This window comes from Cyrtonyx montezumae, unplaced genomic scaffold (genome assembly GCF_038088225.1).
Source record: "Cyrtonyx montezumae isolate F1298 unplaced genomic scaffold, pur_monq_1.0 scaffold_8, whole genome shotgun sequence".
NCBI classification, from domain to species: Eukaryota; Metazoa; Chordata; class Aves; order Galliformes; family Odontophoridae; genus Cyrtonyx; species Cyrtonyx montezumae.
Window position 1 is genome coordinate 5,905,812 of NW_027072089.1, and position 13,036 is coordinate 5,918,847.

Below are 13,036 nucleotides of genomic sequence, written 5' to 3' on the forward strand. Positions count from 1 at the left end.
GATTACAGTGCTAAAGACAGAATCCTCGAGATATAATTACCACTACTTTGACTAACATTAAAATAAAAACAAGGAGGATAGATTAACGTTACTCAACTAAGAATAAATCAACAAATTTGTGTTCTTAAATGGAAGGCAGTTATATTCTTACGAGATGCATCCAATTGTAATAAGGTCTATTCTGTATTGTGTTAACAATCATTGTCAGGACACACAGAACTATAAACACATTTTTTTTTTTAAGTGCAATAATTCCTCAGCATTTCTTGTAACATGCTAAATTAAAATAGAACACTTCAAAACACTATTTTAAACTTATTTTAGAAGCTACAATGCAAGTTTCAAGCTTACTGTAATGAAGATCCATAGCAGCTAAGGAAAACTGATCACCACAGAAAACTGCTACACTTAACTGTGGCAGCCACAATCTACTGTAAAATAAACTGTTATGGAGTTTATTTAGTTTTGTTTTCACACTTCAGGACTCAGAGGATTTAAAGCTGTCATCCCAATATTTCAACAAGGACAGGGGGTTTCCAGAGTAAAAACAAAACATCTCCTGTGTCAAAGAAAAAAATTAAAAATAAAGCAAAAGCAGCAGTAAACTTGCCTATTCTTAGATCAAGCAAAAGATAGGTTTTATGAAAAACATTCCAATAAGAGAAGCCAACGTCCAAGTTCTACCTCCACAATGTTTCTATATGACTACTTTATAAAAAACCTGAAAATTGACTGTGAGACAGTAAAGAAAAGGAATGTGTATATTCTAGAAATTAGAAAAAAAAAATTAAATTTATAAGTCAAAGCAGGACACTTCAGAAAGCTGTGAGCTCCACAGGGCCAATACATCACCCCAATGTGTGCGTAAGGAACAGCTGAAAGTTAATGGTTAAGCAAACAACCACAGTAAGGCTGAATGTCTTGTATGATGCAGTGTTTCTTAAAGTGTGTCATTCAAGTTTCGTAAGATAAATTTTATCACCACTGTTAATTCAGTCTAAACTGATTAGATGATCTTTAAGAGTCAAGATTATTTCTCTTTATTTTTGGGTGCTATTGGACATCGAGAAGCTTGTTTTGTTTTGTTCTTCACATGTTTGAAAGGATCAGCTTAAAATATACACATTGAAATGAAATTCCATTGCAGCTGAGACATCTACCTGGTCAAAGCAGGAACAGGTACTCCCCGTGCTCGAATAGATGGCTTCCCACGAACTACTGGAACCTCTGCATTCTCTGAACCACCATTCAAGTACGTTAACTCTTGAAGCTGTGCCTGTCTGATTTCATCATTGTAGTCCTGAAACAAGGGAGGGAAAAGAGGGAAAAAGCAAACTGTTTCAACCACCATACCAAGTTACACAGAGCAAAACAAAGCTCCTAAAAGGACTTCCTCTTAAATGAAAACATTGAACTTCCCACTGAAAAGTTTAATACACAGAAGAACGCTATAAGCATATTTCTAGAAGAATTCTATGCATTAACTGCAATTTGTGCTCAGGTCATGTTTATCTTTCCTACTGCATATTACCTCTAGGTAGCTTTATCACTTAAAATGCGAACGTTAAAATGCTGCAGACGACAGGTGAAAATAAAATAGAAAAAAATGAAGGTCTCATAGTCTGAGCTGAGATCTAGTCTGTAGTTATTTAAGATGGATAGCTCATTAAAAGCGGGACAACTACCTAGTGTTGCAATGTGGTACAGAAGAAATGCACTGTTGAGAACAGCCCCCGCGAACAAGGAATAGAGCAGCCACCTATGCTTTTAAAATCAGGAGTTGAGGAGAGAATAAAAAATGAAATTCAATCAAAAACGTTCACTGTTCTCTCAAAGAAAGAGCTCTAAAATCTTCAGTTCTACAAGCAAAGGTGAATAAACTGAAGATAAATTATTTGTTTCTTATTCAGTACTAATCTTCACTCAAGGTCTACAGAAAAGAAAGCTGAAGTCATTTGCATGGAATTAATATGGTATTTCTCAAACTCACAAGAACCTTTTCAAGGAACTTTGTGCCAACCTCCAAAACTGGCACATCACAGGAATAAAAGAGATAGCACAATGAACTCTTTCGAACTGAACATATTTTTCTGTCGAGCCAAAGAATGAATATGTCAAGGTGAATCAAGAGAACACTTTATTCAGCATCTATACATACACACTAAGCATCAAAATATTTATAGGTTCTCCAAGAAGAATGAAGTGATGCTTCTGATAAAAATTGCCCTTAACTTCTGCAACATTTTTTCACTTCAAAGGAAGGTTTATCAAAATACTACCGATTTTACAATTCAGTTATGAAATCAAAAGTTCTTCATCTCTTACCAGAAATCTGATTTTTGTTACATTTATGTACTATGCAGATACTAAAAGAACATTTGGCAGCCTTTCACTGGAGAACTTCTTTTGATTAATACTTCTGTGAATTCAAAGGTCTCAATTATCCTTGAAACATTCTCCTTCCCTTAAACTTGCACAAAGAAAATACAGAAGTTTTTCTTTACACACCATTTATGAAGATAACTACTAAAGTGAGAAATCTATGGCACTACACAAGCATTTTGTCTATCTACTGTGTTATAATAGGATCTGAAATTTAAATCAGAACTGCACCTTAGAGATCGTTCTCTAACTAGCATGAGAAACCAGCTGGAAGAGGATATGGAATAACTGGAAGATTGAATCAACTGAATTGTTTCAAGAAGTGCATATTTGAAGCATTTGAAATATAGATTCCATGGTAAAACAAAGCTTGGGATGCAACAAAGTCATACTACCTCAAGGAAGGCGCAACAATCTCTGCTCCGATAATATCCGAACAGAAATCCAGAATGAATTCTGGGATAGATTAGCAACAAGGACAACATCCACAAGTCCAGCAAACCAAAAAGGTTATTGACCACAAAGGCTGACAAGAACAAAGGAACTAGTAATTTAAAGGAAAGAAAGAGAAAAAAGGCTGTTAAGAGTCAAGGCAACTTGAGCACAGTCGAAAGAAATGATGTCAGGAGCTTTCATGTCTTACTTTCAGTCATTCTGAAAAAGTTACATACTGCTGCAGGTGCTGAAGGCTCACCTTCAATGTAAAGGTGCTTGTCTGTGGATCTGAAAAGAGTTGTGAAATAAGCCCATAGCATTTTACCTTACAAGGATATTTTGTATTTTACACTCTAGCACCAACTGTGATTGCATATTCAGACCTGATCTGGAAACCAAAAAACTTTCATAAATCAGGATCAGCATCTAATTTTGGAATGCATAGTCAGCTGGCACTGTTCAGAACAAAAACTAAGGTCATATATTGAAAGTAGTTCTTTCTCTGGAAGAAAACTGATAGTTTGCCTAGAAGTCACAGCAGATCTTATAGGAAATAAAATCAAATAGCATTTGGCAGCAGTTAACCCAATATTTATTACTTCTAGAAGTCCTTACTGCTTCATGGGGTTACTGCTTCATGGGGTTACTACTCCAAGCAGTTGGGGAACTGAGATTACACCTTTTAGAATCACTGTGATAGGATTACATTTGAAAAGCCAAAGGGAAATTACAACATGATCTCACATTTCATAAGAGATCACGCAGTTCAGCTCAGTACAATCACGGCAGTGATCAAAATGTAAGTAGAAACGTCTAATCAATAAATGGAATTGCTCGTTATCAGTCCAATTTTGCTGTTTTAATGGCAGTAAAGACTATAATTTTCTAAGTATATTTATTATGACATTAGGAAAATTAAGCTCAATGAGAAAAGAAAGAAGATTTGCACGGGAATCAGACATACACTCTCAATTCCAGTGAATGGAAAAGGCATTTCTTATCAAATCGTGGGCATTTTCATCTAAAAACAGCTGCTTGCCCACTACACTACAGCAGACAATCTTCTCACATTTTAGTGAAAAGATATTTAAGCCTTCACACAAACTTGAATCATGCAAATAGAGTAACCTTCTACATTAAAGCAGCTCAGCATTCCTACAGATATTCTGCCAGGTTTCCCCTGCCTCATCAGTTAGTTTGTCTCAACAGAAGTATATGAAAAGAGGTAAATATATATAAAAAAATCTACTCTGAACCCTTAAACACATTTCTGATGGGGTGCTTACTTATTTAGAAACAACTCATACTGGAAACACAGAATGGCTTAGGTTAGATGCACCTCTGGGTCCATCTGCCCAACCCCTGCTCAAGTATGGACACCCAAAGCAGGGTGACTAAGCCCACATTCAGGCAGCTTTTGGAGATCTCCAAGGAGACTCCATAGCCTATCTGGCCAACCTGTGCCAGTGCCATTCTCACAGTGCAGAAGTGCTTCCTTATGTTCACATGATTTAGTAGTTTAGTGGGTAGGGATGGTGATAGGAGGATGGTTGGGCTAGATCTTGTAGGTCCTTTCCAACCTAATGTATCTATGAATCTATGAAACCTGCTTTGGTTTGTGTCACAGAGTAGTACTGGAGCATATGAACTACTTTTCATTAAGAAAGGTGCATGTCAGAAGAGCCAAAGAGCACACAGTCAACTCAAGTCACCAGTGGAATTCCAGTTTCATGGATCTAGATGGATGCAAAACACATACGGTAGCATTCTCAGGTCATCATCAACTGCTTCACCCTAGAGCAGAACCTGCAGTTCTACTCAAGCTGTAGTAGCCATACAGAACAGGCATCCAACAGGTTCTTATACTATTACACTGACTATACACAAGTATCTGTACTGCTATCACTTCAAGATATGCACCTTTTAAAAGTCTTCTTACCTAAATCTCTCCTGTTTCCAAGATCTTATACTAATCAAGAACAAAATTTAGCAACGTTATCAGCACTGTTTAAACAGAAAGTGAAATCAATATACATTGAACAAATACAGAAGCCAAAGCACACTCATTCGATAAAACTGATGTCTCTGGTCAAGTGTAGCACACTTGAAAAGAAAAGAATTGCCTTGTACATTAATTAAATACTATTTCTTTTGGATTATCAAAACACTAGGGTAATAAGTTAAAAGAATATAAAGATGAAATACCTTACAAATTGATTATTCTGCAAAATTTTATTACTTTGATCGAAGTCTAAGAAGGAAATATAGAAAAAATACTAACAGGGATGAGAAACTTCTTGATTTCTTCTAATGCATGTCCCATTCTGGCATATGCTTCTGCTGGTGGAGCAAAAACTTCAATTAAAACATGCAGGTCATCATTCAGGTGGAAGTATTTTGCCTCTCCACTTTTTCTTAATTCTTCCTCCTAAGAAAACAGGAAAAGGTGCTTTTTTCACTTTACCATTTTAAATATTTTAAATGTAAATAAATATTTTTAATGTAGGTGTTAGAATTGCTTTGGATCCATTTATGTTTACTGTCTGTTCACATTTAGATATCAATAACTAAAGAGCCTAGAATTTTATACTTTTCTGATACACTTCAAACAAGCTTGCTGCCAAATATCAGAATATTAACAAATTGCTTATTAACACTAGAAGCCCAGTAACCCAGAATATGACCCAGCAGCTCCTTCTTATATACAGAAATGGTAATACAGGGGAGAAAGCTTTCAGTTTTCCCCAAGTGCACTGGTTTTATGCAGAAAACACAAAAAGAAATAAATAAGATAAAATGGAAAGCTTCTTTTTTCAAAGGTAATGTCTTTAGAATTAGATTTGTTCCAACATTCCACAATATTAGGATGTTTGCTATTATTATTTCCATCCCTTAGTTTTAATGCAATTCTCAAATGCATCTCATTTATATTCTGTTCTCGCTGAGACAGTGTGATGAGTGAGTTCCCAAAGAATAAAGCAGAAGTGTGGCCAACAGGTTGAGAGAAGTGGTTCTCCTCCTTTTTTCTGCTCTCGTTGAGATCTCACCTGTAATACTCTATCCAGCTCTGAGATGCCAGGCACAAAAACACAAGTTTTGAGCAATCTGACTAGACTGAGGTGTTCCAGCCCATGGCAACTAGATTTTTAACGGTCCCTTCCAACCCAAACCACTACTGCTTTGAGCACTGTCCAGGCAGCAACAATTAAATTGTTTTGGTACCTGCATTTCCATCTGTCAGAAAAAGATGTGTTGTCTGTTTCTCTGCAGGAACAAATAAAGTTTCTCTCCTCATTTTAAGGATTATATCACACAGAATGATGTACTTCATTATTTGTCAAATATCACATTAAAGTTTCAATTAGAATTCTATGATTTTCTAGGAAATGCATGCATTAGTCACATCTGAGAACTTGCCAGACTCTCTGAACTTGTTAATCAGTAATTAGACTGATAGACTGATGGTCTAGGCAGGGACACCTCCCTCTAGGCCATGTTGCTCAAAGTGTCATCCAGCCTGGTCCTGAATTCTTCCAGGGAGGGGGCATCCACAATCTCACTGGGCAACCTGTTCCAGTATCTCACAAATCTGGCACAGCAGTAAGAGTGAAGCTGGTTTGTACAGATATATATGAAGCTAGAGATCTCTGCTGTGTGCTTCGGCTTCTTGTAATAGACACTGTCACCATAACCAAATATCTTCCATTAAAACAACTGCAATTGGACATTGGCTTAAGCTGTATACAGCATCCAAATCAGAGCTGTGATTTTTTTTCCTACATGTACTTTATTTGCTTTCATCACGTGTTACTCTTTGTCTATAAAGACAAATGTTAAGTGCTCTTTTCTGTCAAAAATCTCTCTGAATTTATCTGTAAGTCTTTCAAAGGTAAAAACATTGTGACATTCTCATGGACATTATACTTTATAAGCAGTATAGAACCGATCTACAACGAGCCACTGCTAATGCCACAGTTACTTTCCCAGGAAGTCTAGTTTTAGGATTATACATACAGCTTGTAGCAGCCTCAACACAGATTATGACAACAGGCTCCTTAAAGAAAAAAAGACTCCATCTGAATCTAATTAATACAAATAATCCAATGTGTTTTGCTTGCTTCCTGACTTTTTTTTTTTCCACAGGATTTGTTCACCTCTCCAAAAATTTTAGGAAGAAATTCAGGTACCTTAACCACTCTCTACTAAAATATCCAAGTCTTACCTTTGTCTTATCCCTCATAGAACCTTTTCCCAAAATAGACATTTTTGTCAGCGTTTCTTCCTGCAAGCGCTTCAGAGAATTGCCACGTGGACCCAAAAGCTTTCCGACAAAGTTGAACTGTAAAGAAACAAAAAGACATTGTGATCATTGGATTTCTAAGCACAGAAACGAGCAAAATTTGCTGAATCAACTTTTTGTTCCAGGTTCAAAAAAAGCAACAAGTGTTAAATTATACATGACAGTCACTAAGTACAAAGTACAAGTATATAGGACAGTTAACAGCATGTTAGGGACTACCAGATGCCAACTGAAACCTAGAAGTATCTGAACTCAAAGAACTCTCAAACAACATAGATAAATGACACATTCAAGGCTGAGACCAGATGTGCTCTAAATGCAATTCAGTTCAACAGTTGTTAGCAGATATATATCCATAAAAACAAAGCTGGCAGCAATCCCTCACAGATGCAGTAGCACCCAACAAAAGTTTTGAAAATGAAAAAAAATCTGAATTGCCTTATGCTGCCTGTGAGATTTATGAAGTAATATAGAAACTCATATAATATACCCTATACTAAAACACAGAAACAAACAGGGAATTAAATCCAGAAAATATAAGCATATAAATTCTGTCTCAAACCAAAATGAACAGTCTTTAAGACATTCTCAACCCCTGTTATCACTGAAGCTTACCAGAACCAGCTGTAGTTCAAAACCAGGACAAAACACTATTAAGGTAACTAAGGAGAAGGTAGTGGTGCACCATGAATATAAAGGAACAATATTACTTGGCAAAAACCCAAACACCTCCATTTTCACAAAGCATCAAAACAGGCTACTGTGAATACTTGCTGCTCCTTCAGCCCAGAAGGTGATTCAAAGGGAAGATGCATCAAAGACATAAATTCAAAACCCCTCCCAGTGCAGAGAAATAACAAAAAAGAATCTGTCTGCTGTCATTTAAGGATACAAAATTGGGTTCAGTAGAGCCAGGAGGCATGAGAGATCTACAGAGCATATATATTCCCAGGTGCATACTGAGAGAAAAGCTATGTAAATTCAATAGTTTGCTTTTGCACATCTCTACGTGGCATTTTGGAAGGTAAATGAAATTTGAAGGATATTTAGAGAATATTTTAAGATTAATTTAAAATAAACAGACACCTGTTTTGATTTTGTTTGCATACTAAAATGAGCCAGTAAACATGAGATATACTTTGAAATTTGTATGGAACAGCATTTGCTTAAAGCACTGATTTATTCTAATATAAATAATACCCAGATTTGGAGATTACTATTCAGGTATATTTACTATCCCCTATAAAGCTTTATAAAATCATAATATTCACAAACTGTCGCAATCTAAGGTGACCCACTTATGGTAACAGAGTTTTAGGTTTAAGAAATATACAGCAACATTATAACACAAATACCTTCAAACTACTTGTTTTTCTGGCCTCATTGATGCAACTGCTTTTCAGTCATCTCTTCCTCTACTACTGTATCATTAGAAGGCTACAATGAGCTCATTTGATCTCCCTGTTCCACCAGATGAATCTAATAGTAGTGCACAATCAGGCAGTAGCAGCTCTATGAAACTCCATTCCATACAATGGAAGTGCTGATGGAAAAATAAGTCCAGCTCCGGTTCTCCTACAATGAAGAAAGTCTACAGCTCCAGTTCATCTACTTCAATTTGAGACAAAAAGAAACACAAGCAATAAAAAAAAGGCTATTAAAAATGAAAACGTAATTCTTCTCTCTTTAGTACCTGTGAGCTCAATTCCTGACTTAGAAACAGGATACAACTGAATGAATGGCTATGGGTGACTGGCCCACACAAGCTATTGAATAAGGCCTTTCATGACCTAGTCTTTTCTGTAACTAGCAGATCAAATCTCAAAAAAAAACAAACACTGAACTTTCAAGTCAGTAACGCTTTGTAAATTTTCTTAAATAAATGATCACTGCTTAGGGACTTATATTTAAACTCAAATGGAAGCCTTCATGTAATGGAATATTACATCAATTTTTCAAGCATATCAGGTTACTCATGTTTTCAGTAAACCAGCCTTGTAAATTAGGAAAACCAGTGCTACATACATTTTTAAAAGAAATTTTTCCATTTACAGTAGACTATGCTAAAAATATTTCTGAATGTTGAGTAGCTGTAGTCTGATATAGGCTACTTTTAATCTATTTTACTACGTTTTCAAATGGAATTTCATTTTAAAATGATTCCAATTTAGGAATAGGTAATTACGTATTTAACTACTCAATGCATAGCACTGAACATTTAATCGAAACAAAATACTAGACATTTAAAACTAAAAATCCTAACACACAAATAGAAATGCACGCTTCCAAGAACAGAAATTAGTACTATTTTCAGGTGTCATTTTCAGAAAAAAAAAAGAAAAAAAAGAAAAAATAACTAGAAGGCTTTGGAGCTCTGAGAAGAGTTTTGTTCTGTTCATTACTGCTGTTAAATACCAAATAGCATGTGCGTGTGTATCAAGTGTACCAAGTGCTTGCTTGACTTAGAAAACTAATACCAAACATTGTTGTCTTTTCTGCAAATAGAAGAAAATCTCTAGTATGGTCACTATACAAGTAGCCACTCAGCTAGACATTCTAGACAGCACATTTAATAAACATGAAAGATATTAACTGTATCCTGACAATCCTGAAAAAAATTTCTGTTCACTCAGGCTCCAAATATTAGACTTGACTCCTTCGAAGCATGAGAAATATGTGCTGCGAGAGTGAAATTCAGCTGATCTGAAGTACAGTACTTTTAGATATAGCTAGACATTACTAGAAGTTACTAGAAAAGACTTACTACATAGTCTTACTACTCCCAAATAAGAAAGCTAGGAAAGGACTGACTTTCCATAAATAAAACCCATCTGAGATTGCATGCAATCTTTCAGTAAAAAGAAAAATCACTTTGAACAGTTACTGGATTTCCTGAACTGATGAACATTTTTTCTGAACAGCAAAAACCTGTTCAGAAAAAGCTCTGCATAAGATATCTCACTAAGATACTAAAAAAGATAACCACTAAATCACCTTCACTATACAGAGTATATTATCCCCAGTAATTAACAACTGGGTCTGGAATCTAAGGTAAAAAAAAAACACAAAAGGCATATTTTCATTACAAAATTAACCAATCCAGCCTAGCTGCAGGTGGAACATAGGGAAGTAAGCCTGGCAAATCCAAGATAGTTCTTACAGAAGTTCCTCACATACAAGGTTCACAGCTGCTTCCCATGCCTCACATTCCTGAAGTTCTTTTGTCATTCTGAACACAAAAAAAAACCCCAAATTCTGATCTGGTACTGAACTCAAGCTTATAAACTCCCTGAATATGGCAGTGAATAGTAAAAACAAGATATTTCTGCAGGTGTGGACAAGCAAGATCAGATCATTCATTTGTTATCTCTGTCTCAAAATCCAAGCTGCTAGATTTTTCTCTTCATTGTCTTCACAGTAACAGCACGATCATAACTGAATTGCATACTATTAGTCAAAATTGTACTCAAGTTTGAAAGTTTCAGCTTAACATTGTACTAAACACTCTGCTTTCCACTATTAACAAGCATCATCCATGCATGTTATTCTGTAGCGTAGATAAATCTGTGGTAAAACAAGAGCTATCTATACAGCTATCTAAACAGCTTCCAGGATCTTAGGTAAGAATTAGGATCTTAGTATGCATTATAGTATATAAACCTGAATGTAAAGCCATCAAAAGTGCTTTCAAAAGGGTTTGGAAGGCTATGCCAGGTACAGTAATTTAGGAAACCAGGTAATAGCAAGAAAAAGTTGAGACTTTTAAGCAAAAAGTATCAAGATTGAGAGTAACAGACTTAGTAAGAGTGAACTGGAGAAGACGGTAGATATTGCTAAGTTAATGCCAAAAAACACTCTCCAGTAGTGATTGGATATATGGTACTCTCTGAAATCTCACATCAGTACTACTAAATTCAACAAAAACTCCTCTAATTCCTTAGGTCCGAGATTCTGTCTGTTGGCCATGATGTCTACTAGCCCCAAATATAGACTGTCTATACTGAAAGCATGAATTTGTCTCCCATGCACAGATTACCTTTAAATGCTACATAACTAAAGAATTCCAATGTGTTTTTTTTAACACAGTAAGAAGATTTTACACTGATGGATAAAAAATAGTAAGGGTTTTTTTTGTTTGTTCGTTTGGGTTTTTTTTGCTTGAAGATTGTTTTCTTTCTAGATACCTCTAAGTCTTCCTTTTAAGTATTTTTGCAAAATAAAATGCAGTGGAGATTATGGACATCATTGCTTAGGTTTTAGTTCCTTCAGAACCCTCACATCAAAATATGTCTCTAACAGTTACCTAGATACATATTTCCTTGAAGCTATTTCCAGAAAACAGTTGTGGGGAAAAAAAAAACCAAAAAAACACTTCTACAAAAATTACAAATACGAATGAAGATATTTTCTTTGTCAACGTTTAATCTTCTGTATGAATTTCAGGAATAAAAAGGAATTAATGCCAATGCTGCAACATGCAAGATGTTAAAGTGTATATATTACAGGAAGTAGGATATAATAGAAAGAGTAATCCTCATTTATCCCCATCAAGACAAGTCTGCCGAGACTGGTTCATCCAGATTAAAATACTTAGTGAAAATACAAATATCAGACCAAATGCTTTGCTGTAAAGCACTAGGAAGCCAATGCCAAAGCTGTAGAAAGTTTTCTTGGCATATTAGTTTTCTGCAATGGCTCATACGTGTTAGATTCACTAGGAGAAAAAGTATTTAAGTTATGATTCAGTGCACTTTCCCTTACAATGACCTGAAATCAGGAAGAGTTCAAGATTTTCCTTACTCATTCCAGGAGAATATGGTTTCTATAGGAAGGTAAGTGCTTCAGTCATTTATGTTGTACCAGACTGCTCTGTTCTCTCCTCTGCACAGCTCTCAGAACAGTAATTGATCTTTAAACATCTATTCAACTTGAAACTTGGTTGATTACAGTAAAGTTATTCAACAGTTCTCTAGTGTTAAATCTAAGGCTTATTCTTTCATGTCACTTCAGGTTATATGCTTTTATTCTCCCTATTTTTCATTCCTACTGAGTTTTGTTCAAAAAATTTATTATAAAAATGTGCATTCTAAATAGTCACAAAATTAGAAGGGCTGCTCTGAAAGTAATGCCTTCTGTTTTATTATGTTGGATCAGAATTTCAGAGGTAGATGTTGGTGAAATAGTAGTAGAGGCTGATATATTTCAATGTTACATTTTGCTGCCATGCAACAGATGGTGGCAGAGGGGCAGCCTGATTAAATGGCACTTGACATAGAGGTTGCACATGAAGCAAAAGCATGGAACTGAATTCCTCCATGTGGAAAGAACAGTATCCACCAACATTCATCACCACTCGCAGAACATTTATGGAGACCTAACACAGTGAGGTGGTGGCTGGCACATTTCAGCAGTGGTAACAGCAACATGAAAGATAAGCCATGTTCTGGATGGTAATAACACAGCTTTCACACCATGAAATGAGCAGCATCTCCCTATAAGCGGAAATCAGCAGATTACAACAAGGAAACAGTGTACGGAGCTGAATATTGGCTTCAGTACATTGGAAACAATGGTGGCAATGCTGACAATTGCGGAGTTCGCACCAAGTGAGTCCCACCAGTGCTCACACAGGAAAAGAAAAGAGACTGTATGTAATGTCAAAATCTATTGAATCAGGCTGAGGGTGACAGTTTCCTGACTGCATCACTACTGGTGACAAGATAACATATCACCACTATGAGCTGGACTCAAAAATGACAGTCCATGAAGTGGGGACATGTGAATTCCCCCTCAAAGAAAAAGTGGTGATCCTTTTGGACTTCTTGGAACCCAGACAAACTATCACCTCTGACCACATCACGACACTGAAAAAGCCAAAGGCTCCAACCTCCAGTCAGGACAAAGATGATGATTTTGCTC

At 36.0% G+C, this 13,036-nt stretch overlaps 1 protein-coding gene across 3 annotated transcripts in view; it reads right to left on the reverse strand.

Annotated features, from left to right (window-relative positions):
* The window catches only part of KHDRBS3 (KH RNA binding domain containing, signal transduction associated 3), an 81,095-nt gene that overhangs the window by 38,260 nt on the left and 29,799 nt on the right, over nt 1-13,036 (reverse strand). For all 3 annotated transcript variants that reach the window (XR_010623165.1, XM_065752567.1, XM_065752568.1), the window contains exons 3-5: nt 7,040-7,156; nt 5,099-5,245; nt 1,161-1,300 (exon numbers count right to left, since the gene is read on the reverse strand). Coding sequence is in view for 2 of the 3 variants with exons in the window: in XM_065752567.1 (XP_065608639.1) it covers nt 1,161-1,300; nt 5,099-5,245; nt 7,040-7,156 (404 nt within the window). In the remaining variant the exon portion in view is untranslated. The remainder of the gene's footprint in view (nt 1-1,160; nt 1,301-5,098; nt 5,246-7,039; nt 7,157-13,036) is intronic.